Source organism: Pongo abelii, chromosome 12 (assembly GCF_028885655.2).
Source record: "Pongo abelii isolate AG06213 chromosome 12, NHGRI_mPonAbe1-v2.0_pri, whole genome shotgun sequence".
NCBI lineage: Eukaryota > Metazoa > Chordata > Mammalia > Primates > Hominidae > Pongo > Pongo abelii.
Window position 1 is genome coordinate 44435521 of NC_071997.2, and position 26927 is coordinate 44462447.

The 26927-nt window shown below is 39.8% G+C and overlaps 1 protein-coding gene and 1 long non-coding RNA gene across 2 annotated transcripts in view; one reads left to right on the plus strand and one right to left on the minus strand.

Annotated features, from left to right (window-relative positions):
* Positions 1-26927, minus strand: part of RPIA (ribose 5-phosphate isomerase A) — a 58611-nt gene that overhangs the window by 23297 nt on the left and 8387 nt on the right. Inside the window, exons 2-3 of the mRNA XM_002811804.5 lie at positions 26220-26280; positions 24697-24752 (exon numbers count right to left, since the gene is read on the minus strand). Coding sequence (XP_002811850.2) covers positions 24697-24752; positions 26220-26280 — 117 coding nt within the window. The remainder of the gene's footprint in view (positions 1-24696; positions 24753-26219; positions 26281-26927) is intronic.
* On the plus strand, positions 1823-9560 carry LOC129057654 (uncharacterized). The gene is made up of 2 exons (XR_008522301.1): positions 1823-2080; positions 9305-9560. It is a non-coding gene; the product is annotated as an uncharacterized LOC129057654 (long non-coding RNA).

Sequence of the window (26927 nt, forward strand, 5' to 3'; positions counted from 1 at the left end):
AACATCCTCAGGAGCTACCAGGCACAGTGGTTCACTCCTGTAATCCCAGCACTTTGGAAAGCTGAGGTGGGCGGATCACCTGAGGTCGGGAGTTCGAGACCAGCCTTGCCAACATGGTGAAACCCCATCTCCAGTAAAAATACAAAAAAATTAGCCAGGTGTGGTGCCATATGCTTGTAATCCCATCTACTAGGGAGGCTGACGCATTAGAATCACTTGAACCTGGGAGGCGGAGGTTGAAGTGAGCCGAGATCACACCACTGCACTCCAGCCTGGGTGACAGAGTGAGACTCTGTCTCAAAAAAACAAAACAAAGAAAAAAGAAAGAAACATATTCAGAAGCAAAAGTGTCTTTCAATTATTCTGCCCTCCTGACTCTGGCCCCTCATGCTCCTGAGGACAGCCATAGAAACTAGAATCCCTCCTTCCCAAAGCAGGTCACAGAAACAACAACCACTTTCCTTTTCCCTTTTCCCCAAAGCCAGACATAAAACTGTGAAAGGAAAATAAAACCTGAGGCCCCAAAATCACTCAAGGTGAGAACTGCTTAGGGCAAACCTGTCTCCCATTCTATTCAAAGTCACCTCTCTGCTCACTGTGATAAATGCATATCTGATTGCCTCCTTTGGAAAGGCTAATCAGACACTCAAAAGAATGCAACCATTTGTCTCTTATATACTTATGACCTGGAAGCTCCCTTCCAGCTTCAAGTCTTCCCGCCTTTGCTTGAGTTGTCCCACCTTTCCAGACCAAACCAATGTTCATCTTACATATATTGATTAACACCTCATGTCTCCCTAAAAGGTACAAAACCAAACTGTGCTCTGACCACCTTGGGCACATGTCGTCAGGACCTCCTGAGGTGTGTCACAGGCACGCGTCCTCAACTTTGGCAAAATAAACTTTCTAAATTACCTGAAACCTGTCTCAGATTTTCAGGGTTGACATTTTGGTAACCACAGAGGGATTCTGAGTAGAGGTACCCCTGACCTTTGACAAATCTATCAGTGCTTGGTACCAGCATGAGCTAATTTTATGGCTCAAACCAACAGGACAATTTGCTGAGGTCTGGGAGTACACCCTCCAGAGAATCCCTGATCTCCCCAAATATGGTCAAAATCTAAAGTTTATTTTGCTGTACAACTCCCCCCACCTTTTGTTTTGTTTTGTTTTTGGAGTTTTACTTGCTTCCAACAAGGAATGCAAGATTTCCTGTTTCCATGACGATGGAAGGCAGGTAACTCCTTTATGGAGTTTGAGCTCACTCCCAGCAGGGAATATGAGTTCAATTTCTTTTGTTTTTTTTTTCTCCTGCTTCTAGAGTGGTAGAAAGCAGTCTTTAGCCTGAGACCCATCCCTAGGTAAGTAGTTGAATTGGGGTTTTCTCTTGTCTAAAGTTTAACAACTAGTTGGTCTTAATCTCTCCCTACCATTAGAGCACTCGGTGATCATATTGTTAGGGTTTTTATTGTTGTTGTTTTTTGCAGTTTTTCTCCAACAGATTTGACCAACTCTACCTGACTTGATCAAATCCAAGTAAGAATTCCAAATTATGGGTAACAAGCCCTTTCTAATTTGGCTAAAATTCCTCACAGCTGCAAAAGAGGGAAAAATAAACGACAACAAAAAAAAAAACTATGCACTTGGTTTCTGTTTGCTTCCTGTCTTAAAAAAACAAACAAATGTTCTTTCATTTACTTCTCTTCTACCCTATACCTCCTCCTTCCCCCTTTGCCATCTGCAGTACCAAAAAAATTCTAGAGGTTTATAATGATTTGAACCCCTTTAAAGAATTCAGAACAAAGGTGCCACTCACCGCAGTTAGGGTGTTCTGTTTTCTTTGTGGGGTTTCAAGAGTCATGGGCAGATTCTTCTTAGGTCTAAAGCTCTGTTTTCCTGTATTGCGTGACCTGACCTCTTTGGCTGTGGGGGTACCAGAGATCACCTTGTACTGTGAGAGGATCTGACCATGGCATGTATAATGGCAAATGAGACAAAGGACTGTTACGTCTTTGTTTCAAAGCTAAATTACAAACTAAGTTCCTCCCAAAGACCAGGAATGAACAAGGACAACGTAAAGGTTAGAAGCAAGACGGAGTCTGTTAGGTCCTATCTTCTTCACTGTCTCAGAATTTCGCAATGGAAAGTTTCATAACTTTAATGACTATCAAACTTTTCATAAATAATCTAAACAATTAAAATAAGTAAATGTAATGGGATAAATACTTGTAGACAAACTTGTCATAATTTAGAATCTAAAGTTAAATTATAGATATTTCATTATTTGGGTATTTTCCAATAAAAATATATTGTAGGAAAATATTCTTTCAAAAACAAGTGTCCTTAAAAAGGTAAACAATTTTTGTTTGGTTCAAAGCTATTTTAAAGGTTATGTATAAAACAAGGTAAAAGGAACTACAAAATAAGAGAGATGTAAAGAAAGCTATAAAAATAAAGGGTTTTTTTGGTGAAAAAGCTTAAAGAAAAATAATTTTGTATGAGAAAAAATCTTGTATGGTTAATTTGGACCTAGAATAAAATGACTGGTTGTTTAAGAAAGAGGTATGTTCAGGACAAACCAGAAAGTCCAAGCATGTCATAAAGAGTCTAAGGCACAATAAAAGGATTAAAAAAAAAAACTTTTATAGATCAAGCTGTCTATAATTAAACGGAAATTATAATGGTCTCTCTGGAGACTGGGTTTGATATTTAAAAAAACCATTTATATACTAAAGAATTTATTAGAACAGTAAGGGATTGATTTCTTAAGGGATCTACTCAATAAATTATTAGAGATTTTAATTATGTTTTTAAATAAATATATGTATTTAAAGATATATTTGTTATTAATATATAATATGTTTCAATACATAATTATAATTATATAATATATATGAACTCATCCTTTTTTATGGCTGCATTCCATGGTGTATATGCACCACATTTTCTTTATCCAGTCTATCATTGATGGGCATTTGGGCTGGTTCCAAGTCTTTGCTATTGTGAATAGTGCTGCAATAAACGTGTGCATGTGGGTGGGTGTGTGTGTGTGTGTGTGTGTGTATATATATATTATATATATCTAAAATATATCTATTATGTTTTATATTAACATATATTAATTATAATAATAAAACATACTAATATGTTGTATTTTATATTAATTATACTAATTATATTAATAAAATATGATATTAGTAATATAATTAATATATTTATAAGTATTAAAGTATAATTATTAAATTTATTTTTTTAAATTATGTTTTAAGTTCTGGAATATATGTGCAGAACGTGAAGGTTTGTTACATAGGTATATACATGCCACGGTGGTTTGCTGTACCCAGCCACCCATCATCTACATTAGGTATTTCTCCTGATGCTATTCCTCCCCTAGCCCCTCACCCCCTGACAGGCCCCAGTGTGTGATGTTCCCCTCCCTGTGTCCATGTGTTCTCACTGTTCAACTCCCACTTATAAGTGAGAACATGCAGTGTTTGGTTTTCTGTTCTTTGTGTTAGTTTGCTAAGAATGATGGTTTCCAGCTTCAGCCATGTCCCTTCAAAGGACATGAACTAATCCTTTTTTATGGCTGCATAGTATTCCATGGTGCATATGTGCCACATTTTCTTTATCCAGTCTATTATTGATGGGCATTTGGATTGGTTCCAAGTCTTTGCTATTGTGAATAGTGCTGCAATAAACATACGTGTGCATGTGTCTTTATAGTACAATTATTTATAATCCTTTGGGTATAATACCCAGTAATGGGATTGCTGGGTGAAATGGTATTTCTGGTTCTAGATCCTTGAGGAATTGCCACACTGTCTTCCACAATGGTTGAACTAATTTACACTCTCAACAACAGTGTAAAAGCATTCCTATTTCTCCACATCCTCTCCAGCATCTGTTGTTTCCTGACTTTTTAATGATAGCCATTCTAACCAGTGTGAGATGGTATCTCATAACTATTAAATATATTTCTATATATTTAAATAATATATATTTAAGATATATTTAATAATGTATTTTAAAATAATTTAAATTATTTTTTTAATTTTGTTTTAGAAGTTTGACATTTATTACATCTCACTATGTTCAGTTTTCTCCCCCCTTTTAAAAGAAGCAAAGTAATAATGTTCTCCAACTCATTTTCAGCTCATATAAGTTTTTTTCCCCTCAAGTTCCATTTGTTGTGGCCTGATGCTAACAATAATTTCTTAAAGGTCTAAAGGAAATGTTTTCTTCCAACATAATATTCTGTACACTGCAGACGGTCTTTCCTTTTGCCTTTTGGTAACTGGCCTAACAGATTTTACATTTTATGGAAATAATTCCTACGGCATTAAGTTTTGGTTTGCTTAGGGAAAAAAAACTAACACTAAATTTTTTTTTTAATTAAGGTTATTACATCCACATATCTTTTTGTATGTGCTTTTAAAGTTCTTGTAACATTAAGTTACAGGGCTTTGACTCTTGGGTCTGAAAAGGATACCAAGTCCTGTGAAATCTTAAATACTGACAGCAATTAAAGCCTCATCATCAGGCCCCATAGAAGATGCCAATCAAAATAAACTGCATTCCTGAGACACAGGCCAGAAATTAAAGCTATTCAACTCCTCAAGGCCAAGGGACTATTGTGGAACAGGTGGCTGTGTGAGATTGTAAGGGCCAATTTTGAGAGATAAAATAAGTTCAGTTTCACTATAAATCAAACATTAATGTCAAAAGCACACTGATGCAAGACCTGGGCACCTGGGTCAGATTAACAAGGTTATCTTGAGGCATTAACCGACTCCTTAATAAAGGTTATAAAGTCTATAAAAGGCTTATGGAAGTTATATCCTATGTTCAAGATTAAAATTTTATAAATTGTTTATAAATTTTGGAAAACAAATTTAATTAGCTTCATGTTTTTATTAGGGCTTATTGTTTGGAAAATTACGTCTCCTCTCTCAAAAAATAAAGGTTTTTGACTTTTTTTTTTTTTTTAAATCCTTAGGTTATCACTTTGGTTAAATGAATGACTTATTTTACAATGACCTGTGATCCTCTTTTGTGATATCAAGTGTTTTAAACCTTTGATATTTGACAATATTTCCAAAATCAAATTATAAATTATGCCTTTTTCTGACCTAATTAATCCTTTAAGATACCAGGTTCCCTAAAATCTAAAACAATGACATAATTTTGCTTATTTGGTATAAAAATTATACAGGAAGCATTGTCAAATATGAAATGGTGTTTGCTTTTCTCTGGGCTGTATTTGTATAAATGTTATTGGTATGTGTTCCAAAATTATGGGAAACTCCTATAATTCTGATATGACTTAATATATGTTATTGGTAATAATTATAATTGTTATGTTAAATTACTATGTGCCACAGAGGTAACAAATTTCCTTGTCAACTGTGTCTTGACTATGGCTGCCCTAAAACTTTTTGTTTTGTTTAGGTTTGCCCTAAAACAAGACCATGACAATTGTTGTCTTGTTTGGTCCTCTTTAGAAGGTGGCTTTATAATCAGCTATAAAACGCTTAACAGGTGCTCTTGAATACAAGTTTCTCACAACTTTAGAGATTGTAACATCAGAATAAAGGAAAAACTTTCAGGACTCAGAGAGCTGAAATATTCATGAATATCAAGCAGAACAGGAATTAACTGCAGGGACTAAACTAATAGAAGTCTGAAGTAATCTTTTTAACGTTTTGCTTAAGACGTTGCTGATCCTTTCTTTTATTTTTCAGAGTCAAAAAAACTTCTTTTAAGCTATTTATAGCTTTTAACAATTTAGTAAAGTATACTCTTATGATCCAAATTTGGGGCATATTTGTTTTTCTCTACCTGATTTCTATAAAATCTGAGGAGTATTTGTGACTATTCTTACCTTATGACAATACAGTTATTTGCATAAGTGCAATAAGAATCTGTTTTCATTTGTAATGGGGCACAATTAAAGAAACTGGTTATTTTACCAAGGCTTTAACTTGAATGGTGTGTCTTCCATAAAGAAATCAAACTGACTTATGGAGCCAATAAAAGCCCCTTGGAAAAACTGACCTTACACCTTTGTCTATGCAGTCCCTGTACAGGGTTCCTGAGCTGTGGTAAGTAAAGAATGTCACTTTCTGACAGGCCTAGGAGGCCCAAGTTTATCTTAGAACCTCAAGAGGAAAGGAATTCACCCAACTCATAGTATTTGAAGGTACAAATCCATAATGGCTGGGCTGGGCTTTAAAAAAGGAGTCTTATCTGAGATTCCTTCTATGGAACAAAGTTCCATCAAAGCCAATTTAAAAGCCTATGTAAAAAAAAGTATAATTCTTATTCTTGCTGCACTGTATACAAATAATAAGCCCAAGTATAATAAAGCAAATCAGTCCTACCATGATTTGTCTTTAGTAAAAATGGGAAACTAGAGAAAAATTGTTTCAAAAACTATAGCACACTTGTTGTTAGATTCTAGTCTTGCCTATGTTTTTCAATTTTATTATTTTCTAAAATTTGAACCAAATTCTAATTCTAATTCTAATTTTTCTTGGCTACAACCCTGCAAAATAATGTTTTCAGGGGTTTTTTTCTTTCTTTTTTCCCCACTGTTCTGAATTTGGAGTCACCAAAAACTAAGCTGTGCTTTCATAAAGCCCTGCAAACTGAAGCTAGACAACTTAAACTTCAGAAGAAAACAAGAGCAACCTATTTACATACATAAGCCACTTTCATATCTGTCTACTAATGTATGGACTTTAGAGTAATGTGGCCTATATCAATTTTCCAGGATTGTTCTTTTGTTTGTTGTTGCTTTTCTCTCTTCCTCCCCCTATTTTCTCTTCATAGGACATGAGACTTTTAAAATGAACTTTCCTAATAACTCAGGACCTACCTTTCTAGGAATAAACAATCCTAGCCATAAGAGATCAGAAGAAACCTGAAGCCAGAGACTCATTTTCTTCTAAAATGCTTTCTCCAAAAGATTTTTTAAAAGAAAGGGGGGAAATGTAAAAGGAAAATAAATCTTGGGGCCCCAAAATCACTCAAGCTGGGAACTGCTTAGGGCAAACCTGCCTCTCATTCTATTCAAAGTCACCCCTCTGCTCACTGAGATAAATGCATATCTGATTGCCTCTTTTGGAGAGGCTAATCAGAAACTCAAAAGAATGCAACCATTTGTCTCTTATTTACCTATGACCTGGAAGCTCCCTCCCTGCTTCAAGTCTTCCCGCCTTTGCTTCAAGTTGTCCCGCCTTTCCAGACCAAACCAATGTTCATCTTGCATATGTTGACTGATGTCTCATGCCTCCCTAAAAGGTATAAAACCAAACTGTGCTCTGACCACCTTGGGCACATGTCGTCAGGACCTCCTGAGGTGTGTCACAGGCACATGTCCTCAACTTTGGCAATATAAACTTTCTAAATTACCTGGGACCTATCTCACATTTTGGGGGTTCACAAAATTTAACAATATTACTCTAACCTCCTCCCTCCCTAATCTTTCTATGCCAAAACTGGACATAAAGAAATTATCTCACCTATTTTGTCTGACTGTAGGTCATAAGACCCCCATTCCAAAGACGGTTCTGCCCCATACCAAGGAGGGAGTGCTGCAGAGAGACCAGGAAGGATCTAAATCAAGGGTCTTGCTGGGTTTCTCAACTCAGTCTGTATCTACTAGCATTAAATAATATCCTTTTTGTCCAATCGTATCTCTACATGGCTGTCCATACTTTGCTGAACCTAAGCATAAAAATGGAGAGTTTCCTCTGATCTTTGGATCTTCATTCTGAAGGCACTTGTGCCACATAAAACAATGATCAAACACATTTGTATGCCTTTTGTCAGTAATTTTCAGTGAATCTTCAGAGGGCAAAGGGGAAGTTTTCTCTTGGCCCCCACAAAATATTTTGACTTCCTTTCAACCATTTCCAGAGACTGTATCTGGCTAAACTTAACACAAAAATAAGTTTACGTTTGAGTGGGAAAAAAAGTAACCTGAACAAGTGAATTTTAAAAGGCCCTGTGAACTCTCAATGACTCCTCCACACAGTTAACTGGAATGGGCCAGCATTTTCCAGTCTGGATACACTGTTATCAATTATCACCATAAAACTCAGTTGGGTGAGGAGTGCTATCTTAAAAACACAGGATCAAACTTCCAGGTAAAGATGGCAGTTTGAACACCTGCATTTAGCTCAGCTCTGTAAACCTGTATCTGAGACAGGTCACAATCAATTTAGAAAGTTTATTTTGCCAAGGTTAAGGATGTGCCTGTGACAGAGACTCAGGAGGTCCTGACATGTGCCCCAAGGTGGTTGGGGTACAGCTTGCTTTTATACATTTTAGGGAGACATGAGACATCAATCAATATGTATCAGATGTACCTAGGTTCAGTCTGATAAGGCAGGACAACTTGAGGCGGGGAAGGGGTCTTCCGTGTCATAAGTAGATAATAGACAAAAGACTGCATTCTTTTGAGTCCTCAAGCGGCTATCCACTGAATACACAATTTAGTCTAGCTCAATATCTGCATTTTTACATAAACAATGGGGTAGAGGAAGCAATCAGATATGGATTTGTCTCAGGTGAGCCTCAGAGGGATGACTTTGAGTTCTGTCTTTTGTCCACAAGGAATTTCCTTGTGGGCAAATTTTGAGGGAGGTATGTAGCTTTTTAATTTTGTAGCTATCTTATTTAGAAAGAAAATGGGAGGCAGATTTGCCTGACATAGTTCCCAGCTTGACTTTTCCCTTGGCATAGTGATTTGGGGGCCCAAGATTTATTTTCCTTTCACAGCTCCTTCTCAAAACCTCTCTGAAACTACAATAAAGGATTTTTTCTTAAAGGCATAAACCTCATGAAAGAGGAGAAAATAGCAACGAATTTTAAAAGTTGGAACACTGATGGACAACGGTAAATGCAGGAATAAGAAACAAAAAACCTAGGCCAGTACTAAAGAAAGCTAAAGAAGTAACTAAAATACCACAGAACCTCCCAAAAGTTTCAGGAAGCAGTGATATTTTCAACTGCAGGATGTGAAGCCAACCTCACAGGGTTAACAAGAATTCCGACAAAAATATAGTTATAATTAAGCATTAATCAGGCTGCACTTTGGCCCACTTCCTTGTAACCAAAAGTCATGTAGCTCTGGATACTAATCACTTGTATCCTCACTGTTCCTATAGATAGAATTTCTGACATTAGAGTCATGGGCTTTTAAGAATTAATTGCATCCCCCATTGTTCTTATAGACGGGATCTCTGACATTAATTAGAATCATAAGGCTTTTAAGAATTGCTTATGATTTTTTCAGATCCTGAATTCCAGTTGACATCAACCAGTTTGAAGCCTCCCTTCCCCCCGAAGAGGAACAAAATCAGCATGAGAATACTGTTTCTTCCTCTCCTGTCCCTTGACTTCACCTTGCACTCTTTCCAATCATCTCCACACTTCAACCCATTCCAAAACCCTTAAAATCCCCAGCCCCCAACTACTCAGGGAGATGGATTTGAGGATTCTTCTTGTCTCCTTGATTGGTGGCCCTATGGTTAAACCTTTCTCTGCTACAACCCAGTGTCTCTGCGTATTGACTTGCTGTGTGCATTAAGTGACGAACCTATTGTGTGGTTACAGTAGGAGTAAAAAAAAGAGAAGATTGGTTGAAAGGCTAATTTAAAACTTGTTATACCTCTAATCCTCCCTCTGTACTTCCAAAACAGCATGCTGATTCTCTAGAGGTCAAACACTGGTCTTAGGACTGAGTGGCCAAGCACTTTCGAGGACAAGGGTACCCTATCAGTGAGCTACTGCTGAACAGCAGCTATCCCAGAACTCGGTGGCTGACAAACAAGTCACATGTTCATGCCCAGGTTCAGGAGATGCTGCAAAATGTTGTAGGCACTTTCTCTCATCCACCACAGGTATTGTATTGAAAACAAGAGAATTAAAAGCAAGTTTACATCCAGAATACTGACAGACATCTTCTAGTCCTCTTTACCTACTTGACTCCCAGGCCATGGGTAGCCATGCATACCCATCCCAAAAAGAAATGGGGCGGCCTTCTCTAGGATATCTGACCAGCCAGGGGAAAGACAAATGATCTGACATCAGGAGTTCCCCAAGGTAATGGCCTGACAGACAATCCTCATCTTGAGAGCTGGCTGACAATCAGGTAGCCCAGCACTCTTCAAAGGAGCAGACAGGGGCTAGGCACAGTGGCTCACACCTGTAATCCCAGCACTTTGGGAAGCCAAGGCGGGCAGATCACTTGAGGCCAGGAGTTCAAGACCAGCCTGGCCAACATGGTGAAACCCTGTCTCTACTAAAAATACAAAAAAATTAGCTGCGTGTGGTGGCAGGTGCCTGTAATCCCAGCTACTTGGAGGCTGAGACAAGAGAATCACTAGAACCCAGGAGGCGGAGGTTGCAGTGAGCCCAGATCGCGCCACTGCACTCCATCCTGGGCGACAGAGTGAAACTCCATCTAAAAAACAAACAAACAAACAAAAACAAACAAAAAAAAACAAAACAAAAACAAAAAATGAGCAGATAGAGAACAGACATAATTTAATAGACCAAACAATCCAACAATATTTTCATTGTGTTGGTTATTACATGACTGTGCTTGTCAAAACTAAAAATTATACTTAAAAGGAGTGAATTTTACTGTGAGGTGTACCTCCCATGAACTGGAAAAAACAACTGAGGAAACCTGTACAAGAAGTCCCTTAAACAAAAAATCATTAACGTCCTCAGTGAAGAAATTGAAAAAAAAAAAATTAACCATAAAACAAGAACAAGATCCTACTAAGAAAAATTTTCAGAAAACAAACAAAAAAGAGCTGTTAGAAACCGAACACATGAGAACAAAGAAAGCTCAATAAAAGGGTCAGAAAAAGGCAAAGCTAAAAATGAAGCAAAGGGACAAAATAAGACTGTCCACAAGCACCAAAGTCACAAGAAGGGTCCCAGAAAGATGAACCAGAAAAAAGAGGGAAGAAAAATGAAATAAACAATAGGGAAAATATTCCCAAAATTGCAGAGTGTGAATACGCATGACGAGCTGTCCCAGCAAGTGCCCAGCACACTGGACGAAAATAGATCCACACCAAGAGACACATCATGGTGTTTTCAGAATGCTGGAGAAAAACATGGTAATAAAAGGGTACGTGAGTCCTTAGAGAATTAAAAATAGATTTCATACAAAGGATCACAAATCAGAAGGGTATCTACCTCCTTAACAGCAAATTAAAAACCAGAAGACAACAGAGAAATGCCTACAAAATTCCTGAGAAAGTATTTAACATAGTGCTCTGTAGAGTCAAATGATGACTGAGGAAAAGTCACATAAAGATATTTTCTTAGCCAGGTGTGGAGGCACACATTTGTATTCTAGCTATTCAGGAGGCTGAGGTGGGAGGATGGCTAGAGGCCAAGGGGTCAAGGCTGCAGTGAACTGAGATTGCACCACTGCACTCCAGCATGGGTGACAGTGAGAAGACACTGTCTCAAAAAAAAAAAAAAAAAAAAAGGCCTACTCATAGCTTGAAAAAAAAAAAAAAAATATATATATATATATATATATTCAGACATCCAAAAAGTCATGGTCAACATAGTGAAACCTCGTCTCTACTAAAAATACAAAAAAATCAGCTGGGTGTGGTGGCGGGCACCTGTACTCCCAGCTACTTGGGAGGCTGAGGCAGGAGAATCGCTTGAACCCAGGAGGCGGAGGTTGCAGTGAGCTGAGATCACGCCATTGCACTCCAGCCTGGGTGACAACAGCAAGACACCATCTTAAAAAAAAAAGAAGAAGAAGAAGAAGCAAGGGCAACCCAAAACAAGAGAAAAGAGAAGGAAATTTCCTGACTGTGAAGGGAGACCCCAAGAATGCAGCCAAGTATAGCGGCTTACAGTTGACCATCCCAGATGACCCAAACAGCCTTCACAAAGCAGATGAAATTGATGAAGTGGGATACCCACTGTGCTGGAAAAAACAGATTTCACCACTTTGGGGAAAACAAAATATTGGGCAGGCAAGGAAAAGTAATCATACATAACACACCGTGTGGTTCTTGCACAGTTACAATTCTGTAAAAACCAAGTAAAACCTAACTAAAATGTAACTGTACTGGGACAATTAGGAGAGGGAGGGTGAACTGTGAGAGCAAGGTAAAGAATAAGCAAATGTTCATCTTCCATTTATCCATTCAGAATTACAATTACCTAAAGTTGTCAGAAAAAGAAAATCTGAAAGAATTTTAAAAGCAGCTCAAGATGGCTGCAGGTTGAACACAGGTAAAAGAAACTAGGCCTATGAATTCAAGATGAACTCTCACTTGCAAGGCTGGAATTTGCCAAACATTTCACTAACATGTGCTGACTGTAACCTTCTTGCCTATCAGATGAAACACAAATGCAGGAGAAAATCAATCATTTCTCTCCAGATCCTGAGACACCTGCATACCGGTTAGCTTTTTACCCTATATACATTGTAAACCAAAAACAAAATTCTATGCCTCCCAACTGACTGATGGACCTCTACTCTTAGCCAGGGGCATTTCAAAGAAAACCTGAAAATCAAGTTCAGGTGATGATGGGAAAGGGGAGTCGGATATGCCTCATTATACCATCTTCCCTTTGGAATTCAGGCACAACTGACAAGCATTAACATTAAAACAGATTTTTGTTCTTAATCTCTTTTTAGAAATAGGGTCTCACTATGTTGCTCAGGCTGGTCTCAAACTGAGCTCAAGCAATCCTCACACCTCAGCCTCCCAAAGTGTTAAGATTACTGGCATGAGCCACCACTCCCAGCTAAAACAGATCTTAAGATGAAAAAAACAAACTATTTGTAGCAATAAGACACCAAATTCCAACCTGATCCTAGTATAGAATCACATGACAGCAGGTCCTGAAAGAAACTGTATCTTACCCTAAAATGTATTTCTTTGACCTATTTTGAAATAGCCCAGTAAAGCTGTCTCTTGTAGGGAAAAAAATCTACATTCTGTAAAGAATCCCCTTCCCTTTCCAGGTCTTTTCCTTGACCCAGGGGAGAATTAATTAAGACTCTGGCACTTTTTAAGTCTGATAAGAAACATTTACAATCTATTCTAACATCTGCTACCTAAAAGCTTCATCTGCATAAATAAGAACCTTGGTCTCCATAACCCCTTATCTTCACCCAAACATTCCCTTCTATTGATTCCAGGTCTTTAGATAATAATTATTACAACCAATTGCCAGTCAGAAAATCTTTGAATGCAGCTATGACCTGGAAATCCCAACTCTGCCCTGGAGCTTCAAGTTGTCCCACCTTTCTAGACTGATCCAAAGTACATGTTACATGTACTGACAGATGTCTTATGTTCCCCTAAAACATATAAAACTAAGCTATAGCTTGACCACCTTGCGGTGGTTTCTTTGACTAGCTGAGTGTTTTTCTTTTCAAAAGCTCCTTTGTCTGCACCAATCCTTTACATTCTATATAAGAGCAACAGAGATAAAAATTGCTCCGAATATAAAGGATGCTTGCACCCACCAGCCCGAATCTCAGGTATTTTTAAGTGACAAAGAATCTTGCGGAAGGGTCAGAGGAGATTCCTCATGACATGTAGTGGTTCCAAAGGGCTTCATCATCAACAGGAAAACACTTAAGTTGTAATAGCTCCTCCAGGGAACTCTCATAATAGGCTGGTCGCCTAGCGTTCAGGGCACCTCACTGCTTCAGCAGGTGAGTTTCTCCCGAAACACCTAAGAGAGCAGACCAACTCAGGGGTGAGCAGACCACCTCAGGGGTAAGAGCCCGAGGAGTGAAGCACATAAGCAACACATTTTTGACCCTGAACACATTCTTAATCTGGTGCAGACAAGGGAGAAGGGAGAGACATTTAAAACAAGACATCTGAAGTTGAAGCTACGAAGGAGAGTTACCATCTTCCAAGACACCAGCTAGGCTTGTGACTAAAAATTATAGCACCTCATCTTATAAATTTTTTGACTCATTGAACCAACATCACTAAAAATTAAATTAGCTTAACTTGGCCAAAATGGGGCTCATTCAAGACCCCAAAACTGAATTATTTACGTGCACAACTGGGAGGAGTGGCTTAAAAATTAAACACAAAGAATGGGATAGTTACTACAATGGTTTTTAAAAGCCTCTAAAAGTAATGATAAAATTGCTTCCATACAGGAGGTGAACCAAAAGATCTTGGAAACTTTCTTGACTGAAAAAATCGTCTCATGTTTCCACTGTCTCACCTCCTCCCCTCCGCCTGCTCCTTCAGAACCCTTATTCTTTCCTTTCAGAACTGCCTTGGCAGGGCGCAGTGGCTCACATCTGTAATCTCAGCACTTTGGGAGGCTGAGGTGGGTGGATCACTTGAGCCCAGGAGTTCAAGACCAGCCTGCACAACATAGTGAGACATCGTCTCTACAAAAAATTTTTAAAAAGCTAGGCATGGTGGCATGCGCCTGTAGTCCCAGCTACTCAGGAGGCTGAGGCAGGAGGATCGCTTGACCCCAGGAGGCCGAGGCTGCAGTGAGCTGTGATCATGCCACTGTACTCCAGCCTGGGTAACAGAGCAAGACTCTGTCTCAAAAAAAAAACAAAAGAACTGCCTTGCCCAGATCAAATGATCCTTACTCCCTCCTCTACCCACATAAGTTTTGATAGCACCTTTTAGAGAAAATCCTGACCCAAAGGGAGAACCTTCAGTAGTTTAGACCCCCAGGACGAGGCAGAACTTAGAGCCCCTACTAAGGAATTTCCAGAAAAAAAAGGGGGGGCTATTATTAAGATTCCTGGACACTCCAAACTCAGCCCTTCAGAGAAAAAGTATTTTGTTGACGCAGCAGCCAAAGGCTGCTCTAACACTAATAGCAGATGAAACTATACAGGTGGCTATATTTTTTTTAAATGAGCTCCATTGAAAAGGAACTCCAAGTGGCTCAAGAAAAGGGTTCAGAGAAGGAAAAGCAGATATGGCTAACAAAGGAGACACACTTTTCCCCCACTTGCAAATTATAGTATGGACTCAACAACAGACTTGTTTTGCCTTTGGAATTTATTTCAATTTCCTGTATTACAACATTTCTATCAGCTCACTCACTAGGGACCTCAGAAAATGACTGCCTAAGAAAAACAATATTACTGGAAACAGTCACCCACAATCGGCTCATAAGACTTATGCTAAATGTGCAGTTTGTCCTAAACATAATCCAGGACAGCCTCTTCATGGATATCAAGGGCATTTTCCTTTGCCCACCAGACCTTCTGATATCTGGCAAGTGGATTTTATCCAATTACCTCCAGCCCAGAATTATAAATAGGTACTGGTTATGATTTGTATGTTCTCTCACTGAGTTGAAACATTTCCTTGCAGAAGAGTCATAGCACACGCAAGAGGAAAATATCGTTGAAGCAAATAATTCCCTCTTGGGGAATTCCTTCCAAATTACATAGCGATAGAAGAACTCATTTTACTAGAAAGACAGTCCACTCAATTTGTAAAATCTGGCCCATTTTCCAACATTTTCATTGTGTATACCAACCTTAGTCTTCTGGATTGGTGGAACAAATAAATGGAATAATAAAGATCCAGCTGGCTGGCCGGGCGCAGTGGCTCACGCCTGTAACCCCAGCACTTTGGGAGGCCCAGGCAGGTGGATCACAAGGTCAAGAAATGGAGACCATCCTGGCCAACACGGTGAAACCCCGTCTCTACTAAATATACAAAAAATTAGCCGGGCATGGTGGCGGGTACCTGTAGTCCCAGCTACTCGGGAGGCTGAGGCAGGAGTATGGCATGAACCCGGGAGGTAGAGCTTGCAGTGAGCCAAGATCACGCCACTGCGCTCCAGCCTGGGCGACAGAGCGAGACTCTGTCTCAAAAAAAAAAAAAAAAAAATCCATTTGGCAAAATTAACAAAAGCTTTTCATACTGGGCCAAAGGCTCTTCCATTGGTTTTGCTTAACCCAAGAGCAACTTCTCTTGGATAACATCAATTACCCACTTAAAAGATAATTACAAGTCAACCTACGAAACAGGATAGCAATTTATATGAACCAACTTTATTGAAAGGTGCTATACTCAGTTATTGTCAAGGCTTAACTAAACTTTTTCCCCAAAATAAATTAATAAAAGATTCTTTTTACAGGGTACTCCTGGGAGACGAAGATCTTAAATACCATAATGTCTAGCCAAGGGACCTTTTTTTTGGAAACGACAGCAACTAAAAGACTCACTTGAACCTCACTAAAAGACTCACTTGAACCTCACTGGAAAGGACTCTATCAGGTATTGTTAACTAATTGCTGTGCAGCAAAACTTGAAGGAGTTGACCCCTGGATTCACATTTCTCATTTAAAGAAAGCTCCAACAACTAAATGAACTTATAAGTCCACTGGAGACCTCCAGTTAAAGATCTCTAAGATTCCTGACACCTCTGAGGATGGAAAGCAGACAAGACCTGATAGACAACATTGCCCAAATTACCAGACCAGGACTGAACTCACAATGAATTTCTTCTGCATATACCTTTTGTTTTTGTATTTTCCTGCATGATGACTGAATTTCTACTAACACTCCCTCATTTGTTTGATCCCCATTCCTCTTAAGGGAAATTGCTAATCTAACTGATGTGAAAGTAAGACAAACATTTTTTCAATATCAAGAAGATACTGGAACCCGGACATCAACTTCTTAGAATCAGTCCAATGTTCCCATAGCCCATGGCACCAGTTTTTCAAGCATAATAAACCATCAAGAGGCCCCCACTTAGGGAAAGATATCCAGGAAGTTCTTCCCAATTCCATGCCTGGTCTGGCAATTTTTAACACTTTACAAATAGATCACTATGTTACTGTGAATACAGATGATCACTTACTATACACTTACTATACAAACTCCTGGAAGACATTTAGCTGCAGCTTATGTGCCTTGCCATAGTATCTCTTGTCGTAGGAGTCAGGGACCTTGTTTTTGTGACTGGTCAACACAATTCTAATGAAACTGGAAATCAAATAATGAGAGCTACTTGGTGGACAAGAGTACCACCAGAGGATACTTGGGAATGTTACCAGGGAGAATGTGAGAAGGCTTACAGTGTACTCAAACTAAACTGTATCTAGGGGTAACTGCTGCTCCTCTCACCTTAACTTGGAGCACCCAACATTATTGGGTTTGTAACCGGTACTCAAATTGTACTTCCATTATAAATGCTCAATGGCAACAACATGTTTGGTGGATAAAACAGCACTAGCCAACTAAGGCAAAAAGAACCTTAGGTCCAATAAAGGCAGGCCTTGAGATGTTAGGACAAGCTAAAAGTGTATTTAACAACGACAAAAAAAAAAAAAAAAAAAAATCACAAGAAAAGTCAATACTTACCAGTCTAAATAGATTAAAAGAAATATTCTTTCAGAAGGAAGGTATGGGTTGGGAAGCTACACAAAAAGACAATGACACTATTGTTAAGAAGGTAAATTAACTACTCAACTAACAATGAGCCATGCCAAAACCCAGCGATGGAAAATTACATGCATCCAAACTCAACAAGGTTTACTGACCATGCTTATCCAAATGGAAACTGAAGTGGCCTCTAAAATGTGCCCTACAATTTTGGATGCAGAAACACAAGGTATACATTTATGCACAAACATATGAGCCCTCTTCTTCCTGGAAAATTACTACCAAGAATATGTAGCTTAATTCACTGTACTCTTACAGCATTAGCACCCCACATAGACAATAACTAGACATATAACATAGTGTTAGTAGGAATAGAGATTTTTTTTAATACTACCCATATTTTCCCAATGGGGAGTTGAAAGCTCATATTAAATAATACTTGGAGTCCAATTTCAGTTCTACATCGTAAACAAATTCAGGAAGTTGGTGCTGTCCCCATAATGTTTGGAATCCTGAAATCATATAAATATGACCCTTAATTTCTTTTTTTTTAATTTAAAATTCCAGGATACATGTGCAGGATGTGCAGGTTTGTTACATAGGTAAATGTGTGCCATGGTGGTTTGCTGCATCTATCAACCCATCACCTAGATATTAAGCCCTGCATGCATTAGCTATTTACCCTGATGCTCTCCCTCCCCCACACCCCCTAGACAGGCCCCAGTAGGTGTTGTTCCCCTCCCTGCCTCCATGTGTTCTCACTGTTCAGCTCCAACTTACAAGTGAGAACATGCGGTGTTTGGTTTTCCGTTCCTGTGTTAGTTTGCTGAGGATAATGGCTTCCAGCTCTATCCATGTCCCTGCAAAGGACATGATATCGTTCCTTTTTATGGCTGCATAGTATTCTATGGTGTATATGTACCATATTTTCTTTATCCAGTCTATCATTGGTGGCATTTGGGTTGATTCCATGTCTTCGATATTATGAATAGTGCTGCAATGAACATACATGTGCATGTATCTTTAGAATAGAATAATTTATATTCTTTTGGGTATATACTCAGTAATGGGATTACTGAGTCAAATGATATTTCTGGCTCTAGGTCTTTGAGAAATCGCCACACCATCTTGCACAATGGTTGAACTAATTTACATTCCTACCAACAATGTAAAAGCATTCCTGTCTCCACAGCCTCCTCAGCATCTGTTGTTTCTTGACTTTTTAATAATCGCCATTCTGACCAGCGTGAGATGGTATCTCATTGTGCTTTTGATCTGCATTTCTCTAATGATTAGTGATGTTGAGCTTTTTTTCATGTTTGCTGGCCACATAAATGTCTTCTTTTGAGAAGTGTCTGTTCATGTCCTTTGCCCATTTTTTAACAGGATTGTCTGGTTTTTTCTTATAAATTTGTTTAAGTTCCTTGTAGATTCTAGATATTAGAACTTTGTCAGATGGATTGCAAAAATTTTCTCCCATTCTGTAGATTGTCTGCTCACTCTAATGATAGTTTCTTTTGCTGCGCAGAAGCTCTTTAGTTTAATTAGATCCCATTTGTCAATATTGGTTTTTGTTGCAATTGTTTTTGATGTTTTTGTCATTAAATCTTTCTTTGCCTGTGCCTATGTCCTGAATGGTATTTTCTTCTAGGGTTTTTATAGTGTTTTTCATTTTCTAGGGTTTTACATTTAAGTTCTTTAATCCATCTTGAGTTAATTTTCATATAAGTTGTAAGGAAAAGGTCCAGTTTCAATTTTTGCATATGGTTAGCCAGTTCTCCCGGCACCATTTATTAAATAGGGATTCCTTTCCCCACTGCTTTTGTCAGGTTTGTCAAAGATCAGATGGTTGTAGATGTGCAGTCTTATTTCTGAGATCTCTACTCTGTTCCATTGGTCTGTGTGTCTGTTGTTGTACCAGTACCATGCTATTATTGTTTTGGTTACTATAGTTTGGAGTCCAGTAGCGCGATGCCTTCAGCTTTGTTCTTTTTGCTTAGGATTGTCTTGGCTACACAGGCTCTTTTTTGGTTCCATATGAATTTTAGAGTAGTTTTTTCTAATTATGTGAAGAATGTCAATAGTAGTTTAATGGGAATAGCATTGAATTTATAAATTACTTTGGGCAGTAATTTGGCCATTTTCATGATATTGATTCTTCCTATCCATGGGCATGGAATGTTTTCCCATTTGTGTCCTCTCATTTCCTTAAGCAGTGGTTTGTAGTCCTCCTTGAAGAGATCCTTCACTTTCCTTGTTAGCTGTATTGCTAGGTATTTTATTATCTTTGTAGCAATTGTGAATGAGAGTTCATTCATGATTTGGGTCTCTGCTTGTCTATTGTTGGTGTATAGGAATGCTTGTGATTTTTGCACATTGATTTTGTATCCTGAGACTTTGCTAAAGTTGCTTATCAGCTTAAGGAGCTTTTGGGCTGAGATGATAGGGTTTTCTAGATACAGAATCGTGTCATCTGCAAACAGAGACAGTTTGACTTTCTCTCTTCCTATGTGAATACCCTTTCTTTCTCTTGCCTGACGGCCCCGGCCAGAACTTCCAATATTATGTTGAACGGGAGTGGTGAGAGAGATGACCCTTAATTTCTATACCCTGCTCAATATAATATATGGTATAGAGGTGATATGGTTTAGCTCTGTGTCCCCACCCAAATCTCATCTTGAATTGCACTCCCGTAATTCCCATGTGTTGTGGGAGGAACCTGGTGGGAGACAATTGAATCATGAGGGCAGTTTCCTCCATACTCTTCTCATGGTAGTGAATAAGTCTCATGAGATCTGATGGTTTTATCAGGGGTTTCTGCTTTTGCGTCTTCTTCATTCTCTGCTTGCTGCCATCCATGTAAGATGGGACTTGCTCCTCCCTGCCTTCCGCCATGATTGTGAGGCTTCCCCAGCCACATGGAACTGCAAGTCCAATTAAACCTCTTTCTTTTGTAAATTGCCCAGTCTCAGGTATGTCTTTATCAGCTGCGTGAAAACAGACTAATACAGTACATTGTTACCAGCAGAGTGAGGCGCTGCTGAGAAGATATCCGAAAATATGGAAGTGACTTTGGAACTGGGTAACAGGCAGAGGTTGGAACAGTTTGGAGGGCTCAGAAGACAGAAAAATGTGGGAAAGTTTGGAGACTTGTTGAATGGCCTTGCCCAAAATGCTGATAGCGATATGGACAATAAGGTCCAGATGGAGATGAAAAACTTGCTAGGAAGTGGAGCAAAGGTGACTCGTTATTGTAGCAAAGAGACTGGCAGCATTTTGCCCCTGCCCCAGAGATTTGTGGAACTTTGACCTTGAGAGAGATGATTTAAGATATCTGGCAGAAGAAATTTCTAAGCAGCAAAGCATTCAAGAGGTGACTTGGGTGCTGTTAAAAGCATTCAGTTTTAAAAGGAAAACAGAATATAAAAGTTTGAAAAATTTGCAGCCGGAATGCGATAGAAAAGAAAATCCCATTTTCTGAGGAGAAATTCAAGCCAGCTGAGGACATCTGAATAAGTAAGGAAGAGCCAAATGTTAATCCCCAAGACAGTGGGGAAAATGTCACCAGGGCATGTCAGGTCTTCACGGAAGCCCCTCCCATCACACGCCCAGAGGCCTAGGAGAAAAAAGTGGTTTTGTGGGCCAGGCCCAGGGTCCCCGAGCTGTGTGCAGCCTAGGGACTTGATGCCCTGCTCCTAGCCACTCCACCACTGCCTGAAAGGGGCCAATGCAGAGCTCGGGCCGTAGCTTCAGATGGTGCAAGCCCCAAGCCTTGGCAGCTTCCATGTGGTGTTGAGCCTGGGAGCACGAAGTCAAGAATTGAGGTTTGGGAACCTCTGCCTAGATTTCAGAAGATGTATGGAAACACCTGGATGCCCAGGCAGAAGTTTGCTGCAGAAGTGGGGCTCTCATGGAGAACTGGTAGGGCAGTGCAGATGGAAAATGTGGGGTTGGAGCCCCTGTACAGAGTCTCTACTAGGGCACCGCCTAGTGGAGCTGTGAGAAAAGGGCCACCATCCTCCAGACCCCAGAATGGTAGATCCACTGACAGCTTGCACCATGCACCTGGAAAAGCTGCAGACACTCAATGCCAGCCCATGAAAACAGCCAGGAGGGAGGCTGTGCCCTGCAAAGCTACAGGAAGGGAGCTGCCCAGGACCATGGGCACCCACCTCTAGCATCAGCATGACCTGGATGTGAGACATGGAGACAAAGCAGATCATTTTGGTGCTTTAAGATTTGACTGCCCATCCTGGATTTCAGACTTGCATGGGACCTGCAGCCCCTGTGTTTTGGCCAATTTCTCCCATCTGGAATGAGTGTATTCACCCAATACCTGTACCCCCAATGTATCTGGGAAATAACTAGCTTGCTTTTGATTTTATAGGCTTATAAGCAGAAGGGACTTGCCTTGTCTCAGATGAGACTTTGGACTGTGGACTTTTGAGTTAATGCTGAAATGAGCTAAGACTTTGGGGACTACTGGGAAGGCATGATTGGTTTTGAAATGGGAGGACATGAGATTTGGCAGGCGCCACAGCTGGTTGCAAGCTGCCAGCATTCTGTCCCCACCCAAAGCTCATCTTGAATTGTACTTCCATAATTCCCATGTGTTGTGGGAGTGACCTGGTGGGAGATAATTGAATCATGAGCGTGGTTTCCTCCACACTGTTCTCATAGTAGTGATTAAGTCTCACGAGATCTGATGGTTTTATCAGGGTTTCCGCTTTTGTGTCTTCCTCATTCTCTTTTTGTCTGCTGCCATCCAAGTAAAACAAGACTTGTTCCTCCTTGCCTTCTGCCATGATTGTGAAGCTTCCCCAGCCATGTGGAACTGTAAGTCCAATTAAACCTCATTCTTTTGTAAATTGCCCAGTCTCAGGTATGTCTTTATCAGCAGCATGAAAATGGACTAATACAATAGGAAAAGGATGCTTGCATTAGAAAGGGAGGAAAAATGAGACTGTAGCTGTTTTAGATCTTACTTGCAACCAGACAACATTTGATTTAAATTATACTGCCATCTGGTACAACACTGGGTTAACAGGAAAGTTACTTTTATGATGAAGTAATACTTATGATAATGAAAATTAGAAAATTGGAACTCAACCCTCCTCAAATTGTACTCCCAGCAGAAAATGGACAAGCAATTAGACATTATAAATCATCAGCTAATTACAGTTGTAAATGCAAAGATATCATAAAGTACAAATACAAAGGGAGGAAATTTATCTAATTAGTCACAGACTATCAAAATCTATGTTCAAGATTCTTTTCTATGATAATTGTTTCTTTACTTCATTGTCTTTACCTCAGTGGACCTCTAAGTTGCTCATCATATTGTTGATTATCTTTCTAATATTCCTACGTTACAAATATTATAAATACTGCAAAAATGTTACCAAAAGAATAAAACTCCAGCCAAAATATGTTAGCTCATCAATTTGAACTACAGCCACAGAATGTATGTAAGGGTGGTCCTCTATTGTCTGTTTTATTCAACACACTCTTTCCTCTAATTCTGACCTACTGAATTACAACAGAAAGGGACATGCTCCCGGTTTGCTCTGAGTCTGTGTCCCTGATCTATAGTCCTCAAACTTAGCTCAGAATAAAATTAACTTTGACTTAAATCTATAGTGGCTGTTATTTTAACCTTTTGGGTCAACCTAGTTCAGAAAAATTTAAAAACAGCAAGAAAAGCATGTAGTTTCAAAATACTGGAGCAAATATCCAATCACCTAAAAGAGCTAAAAGTATGTCCATGTAAAGAGCAAGAAATAGTGGAGGTCAGGGGTGGGAGGTGAGAAGAGTGTGCTTTCTAGGTAGTGGTCATCTAGGGGAAAGTGAGGGTAGTGTGCTTTTTTTTTCTTTTAAATAAAAAGACTTGAATTATTTGTTTCTTCAATCCACGTGCATATCTAACTTTAAAAATAAACACCAATGTAATTTATTAACTAAGAAATAAAAATACTTCATGATCAAGTCAGTTGGAAAAATTAGATACTTAGCTTTTCAAAAGACTAAGAAAATCCACCACAAGCCACTGAGGCTTTAAAAGCATCTCCTCAAGAAAGCAGGATTTAAAAAAAAAAAAAAAAAAGCAATATAAAACACTTAAGATATTGCCTTCAGTCCCCTGGGTGGCCATCCACTTTGTTTAAGGTCTCCAAGAGACTTAACAACAAGGAAGCTCCAACAGTATGCACTATCCAACTCCCTAACCTGTCTACCTGGAATCTCTGCCTTACACCCTACTGTTAAGCTGAGGCCAGTCTGGTTTAGAAGGAAGCTTAACCTCTCTCCCTTCACCAGAGCTGGTTGCATGCTGCCAGCATTCTGTGCCTCCAGGATTGGGAGGGTTTCCTAAGAAACCCAGCTATCCAAGCCTAAGTCCATAAAGTCCCAGGAGCATCAGTCACTCATAAATCTCACCTCCTACCCCAGTGCATAGTATCATCTTGACTAATCCAGCGAGAGATTATACACATACTCCTCCCTGCAATGGCCAGATGAGGGATGAGAGTTGGCTCCATCTGAGCAACTGTCTTCCCTTCCACTTCCCAAAACCTCTCTTTCCTTATCTCTCCCTATATTTAACTGGCTCCACTGTTTCCTCCATCAGCTCCTACTATTTTATGGTGTACTTGCATTACTGACACATTGCTTAATTCCTTTTAGCCTGATTTTTTTTTTCTTGAGACAGGGTCTCACTCTGTCGCCCAGGCTGGAGTGCACTGGCACAATCACAGCTCACTGCAGCCTGGACCTCCTCGGCTCAAGGGAGATCCTCCCGCCTCAGCCTCCCACATAGTTGGAACTACACGTACAAGCCACCACACCCAGCTAATTTTTGTATTTTTTGTAGAGGCAGGCTTTCACCATACTGCCCAGGCTGGTCTTGAACTCCTGTGCTCAAGTGATCTGCCTACCTTGGCCTCCCAAAGTACTTGGGATTATAGGCATGAGCCACCACACCTAGCTTAGCCTGATTTTTTTCACCTATAAATAGGAATAATATTCGTTGAGGAGAGAGACTACCTGGCCATCTCTGCATACTCCGTAGTGCCTAAACTCAACATGCACTGAAATATTCACCGAGTGATTAAACAAATGCACCTAAAACTACAATTCCAAGAAGGAATCCTTGGTCAATAAACTCTCCTATTCCTGGACTCTCCGACCTAGAACAACCTTGAGGTACAAGACAAGGCCATAGGTCCACAACCCTAGGGAACCAGAAGATACAGCAGAAGCTGTCACGATGCAGATGGAAAGCAGGACATACCTGGAAGGAAGTGGGAATACAGACGAGGTTCAGATTCTCTTGCTTCACCCTTTCAGCTGTGGAAACAAAAGCCATATTGGCAGTTTTTCACTCTCCTTACTTTATTTTTCTTGTCACATGTGTTTGCTCAAATCCAACAGACAAGGGAAGATCTATTTCCCAAAGACAGCTGCCTTTCATCCTGTGTCCCCCTCCTTGGTGGGAAAGCTGGTGACTGCACCTCACACATCAGAAGACAGGGACACAAGAAAGCCTGGAGAGGTAAGTACTGACCACAGAAAGCAGTGACAGTGTTTGCCATTGTTATGTGCCTGACAACATTCTAAGAACTTCGTATATACGAACTCTTAATCCTAACAACCCAAAAGGTAAATTAAATTATTTTCCGCATTTTGCAAATAAGGCAACTGAGGTTCAGAGAGGTAACATAACTCGGTAGTTACACCGCTAATAAGGGGCACAGCTGGGACATGATCCCAGGCCATGTAGCCACACAGTCTTAACTCCCCTATATTGCCTGTTCTAGGAAAAAGCCAGAACTTTACTTTTGCATTTTAGTAAAAAATATACTTATTTGTAGGCCCCAGAGAGTGGCTAAAGGAGATTTATTTTTTCAATTTGGATTTGTACCTTTCAGGAAAGTTTGATTTAAAAAAAAAAAAAAAAAAGACTTCGGAAAAAACTCATATTAAAATTTCAAGTCTTTTTAATCACTGAGTGCATCTTGGGAGGTTTGGGTGCCACTATTATAAAATCCATAGTAACTCCTGTGCCCTGAAAGTATTCTCCAGATACTTGGTTAAGATTGAAAGGTATATAACACAAAAGCTCCTATTTGGCCAATGAGAAGGCTTCCAGAAGCCATCACACCAGCACTAAAACTACTCCTTGATAACAAAGTGTTCCTGGACTTTACCTCCTGGGCTCTGCCCCTTGGCACCTAGAAGAATTCAGCATTCAGGCAGGCCTCTCCTCTGGGCTTTGTTCTTACAAACAAGGAGCAGGGCAGTAAAACCTGTTGAGCAGCCATAGGGGCTGATAATTCCTGAGCCTTTCCTAAGCATAGAGACACTCTAATCAGTGTGAAATGAGCACCTACAGGAACCAGCCATCAATGGCAGGAGTCCCACATCCACTCCAGGGTCATGGACAGGGCAAACCCACTGTGGCCTCAATTATCTGCCTGAGGAAGTCTGAGATCATGCAAAGAACTCAATGGTAGAATGCCATCAACATGATTAAAATTATATTGGGACCTCAAGCTAAGTCAGCTCCTCCCCTCCAGCTGAGCAGAGTAAACAAAGGCAAGGGTGTCCTTCAAAGTTGGATGAAGAGGCCCAAGATTTCCTCTCTCCACAAAAGAGCAGAAATGCTCAACTGACCTCAGGTAGTCCCTCTCTCCAGCTCTGTACTGCTGAAGCCAAAAGGGCAATGCTAAACCTGTGCACCACTTCCTCCCTCTCCTCTACCTCCCTACCCCATCATCACACACAAAACATCCAGTAGACAGTGAGAGAGCATACCTATTCGCTGCACAGCATGGACAATTGTAGAACCACTTCCAATTCCCAGCACTTGGTTATTCTGCCAAAAAGGGGGAAGAAAAAAGAAAACTTATTAATACCATATTTTACTCCTTTGTCAGCCCACTTTCTAAAGTTATAAAATTATTATGAACAGCAATTCACCAACACAGGTGCAAGACAGGTACTGTGCCTATTTTATAGGAACATAAACACTGAACCTCAATGCTGTACTTTAGCCAATGCATGGTGGACAAATGTTCAACAAGGCCCTCCTCCCTTCATTTCTGACACTGTCAACACCACCACTTCCTCCCTACATTCTACCAAATAATTGGTGCAATTACTTGCAACTGAATAGCAACTTGCGTCACCCTCACAGAAACAGCTTGCATATAAACACTTAAAGATTCCTGACATTTCAAGCCAGCAACAGTGTGTTTAAAAAAAAAAAAGAAAGAAGAAGAAGAAAGAAAAGAAAAAGATTCCTGGCCAACCACAGGGAGGCAATTAGAAAAACACCTAAGAAAAAACAATAGAGCCTGGAGCCTGGGTAAGGGAGGAAAGCTAAGGCTTCTGGCTTCAGTGTCTTCCACAGGCACCTTCAAGTTGGTAGCACCACAAGACACATCAGGCCCACCATCTAGAGCTCTCCCAAAGTCAGCAGATAAAGGGAGGGCCTGAAGTAACCTCAAAATAATAAAGTAT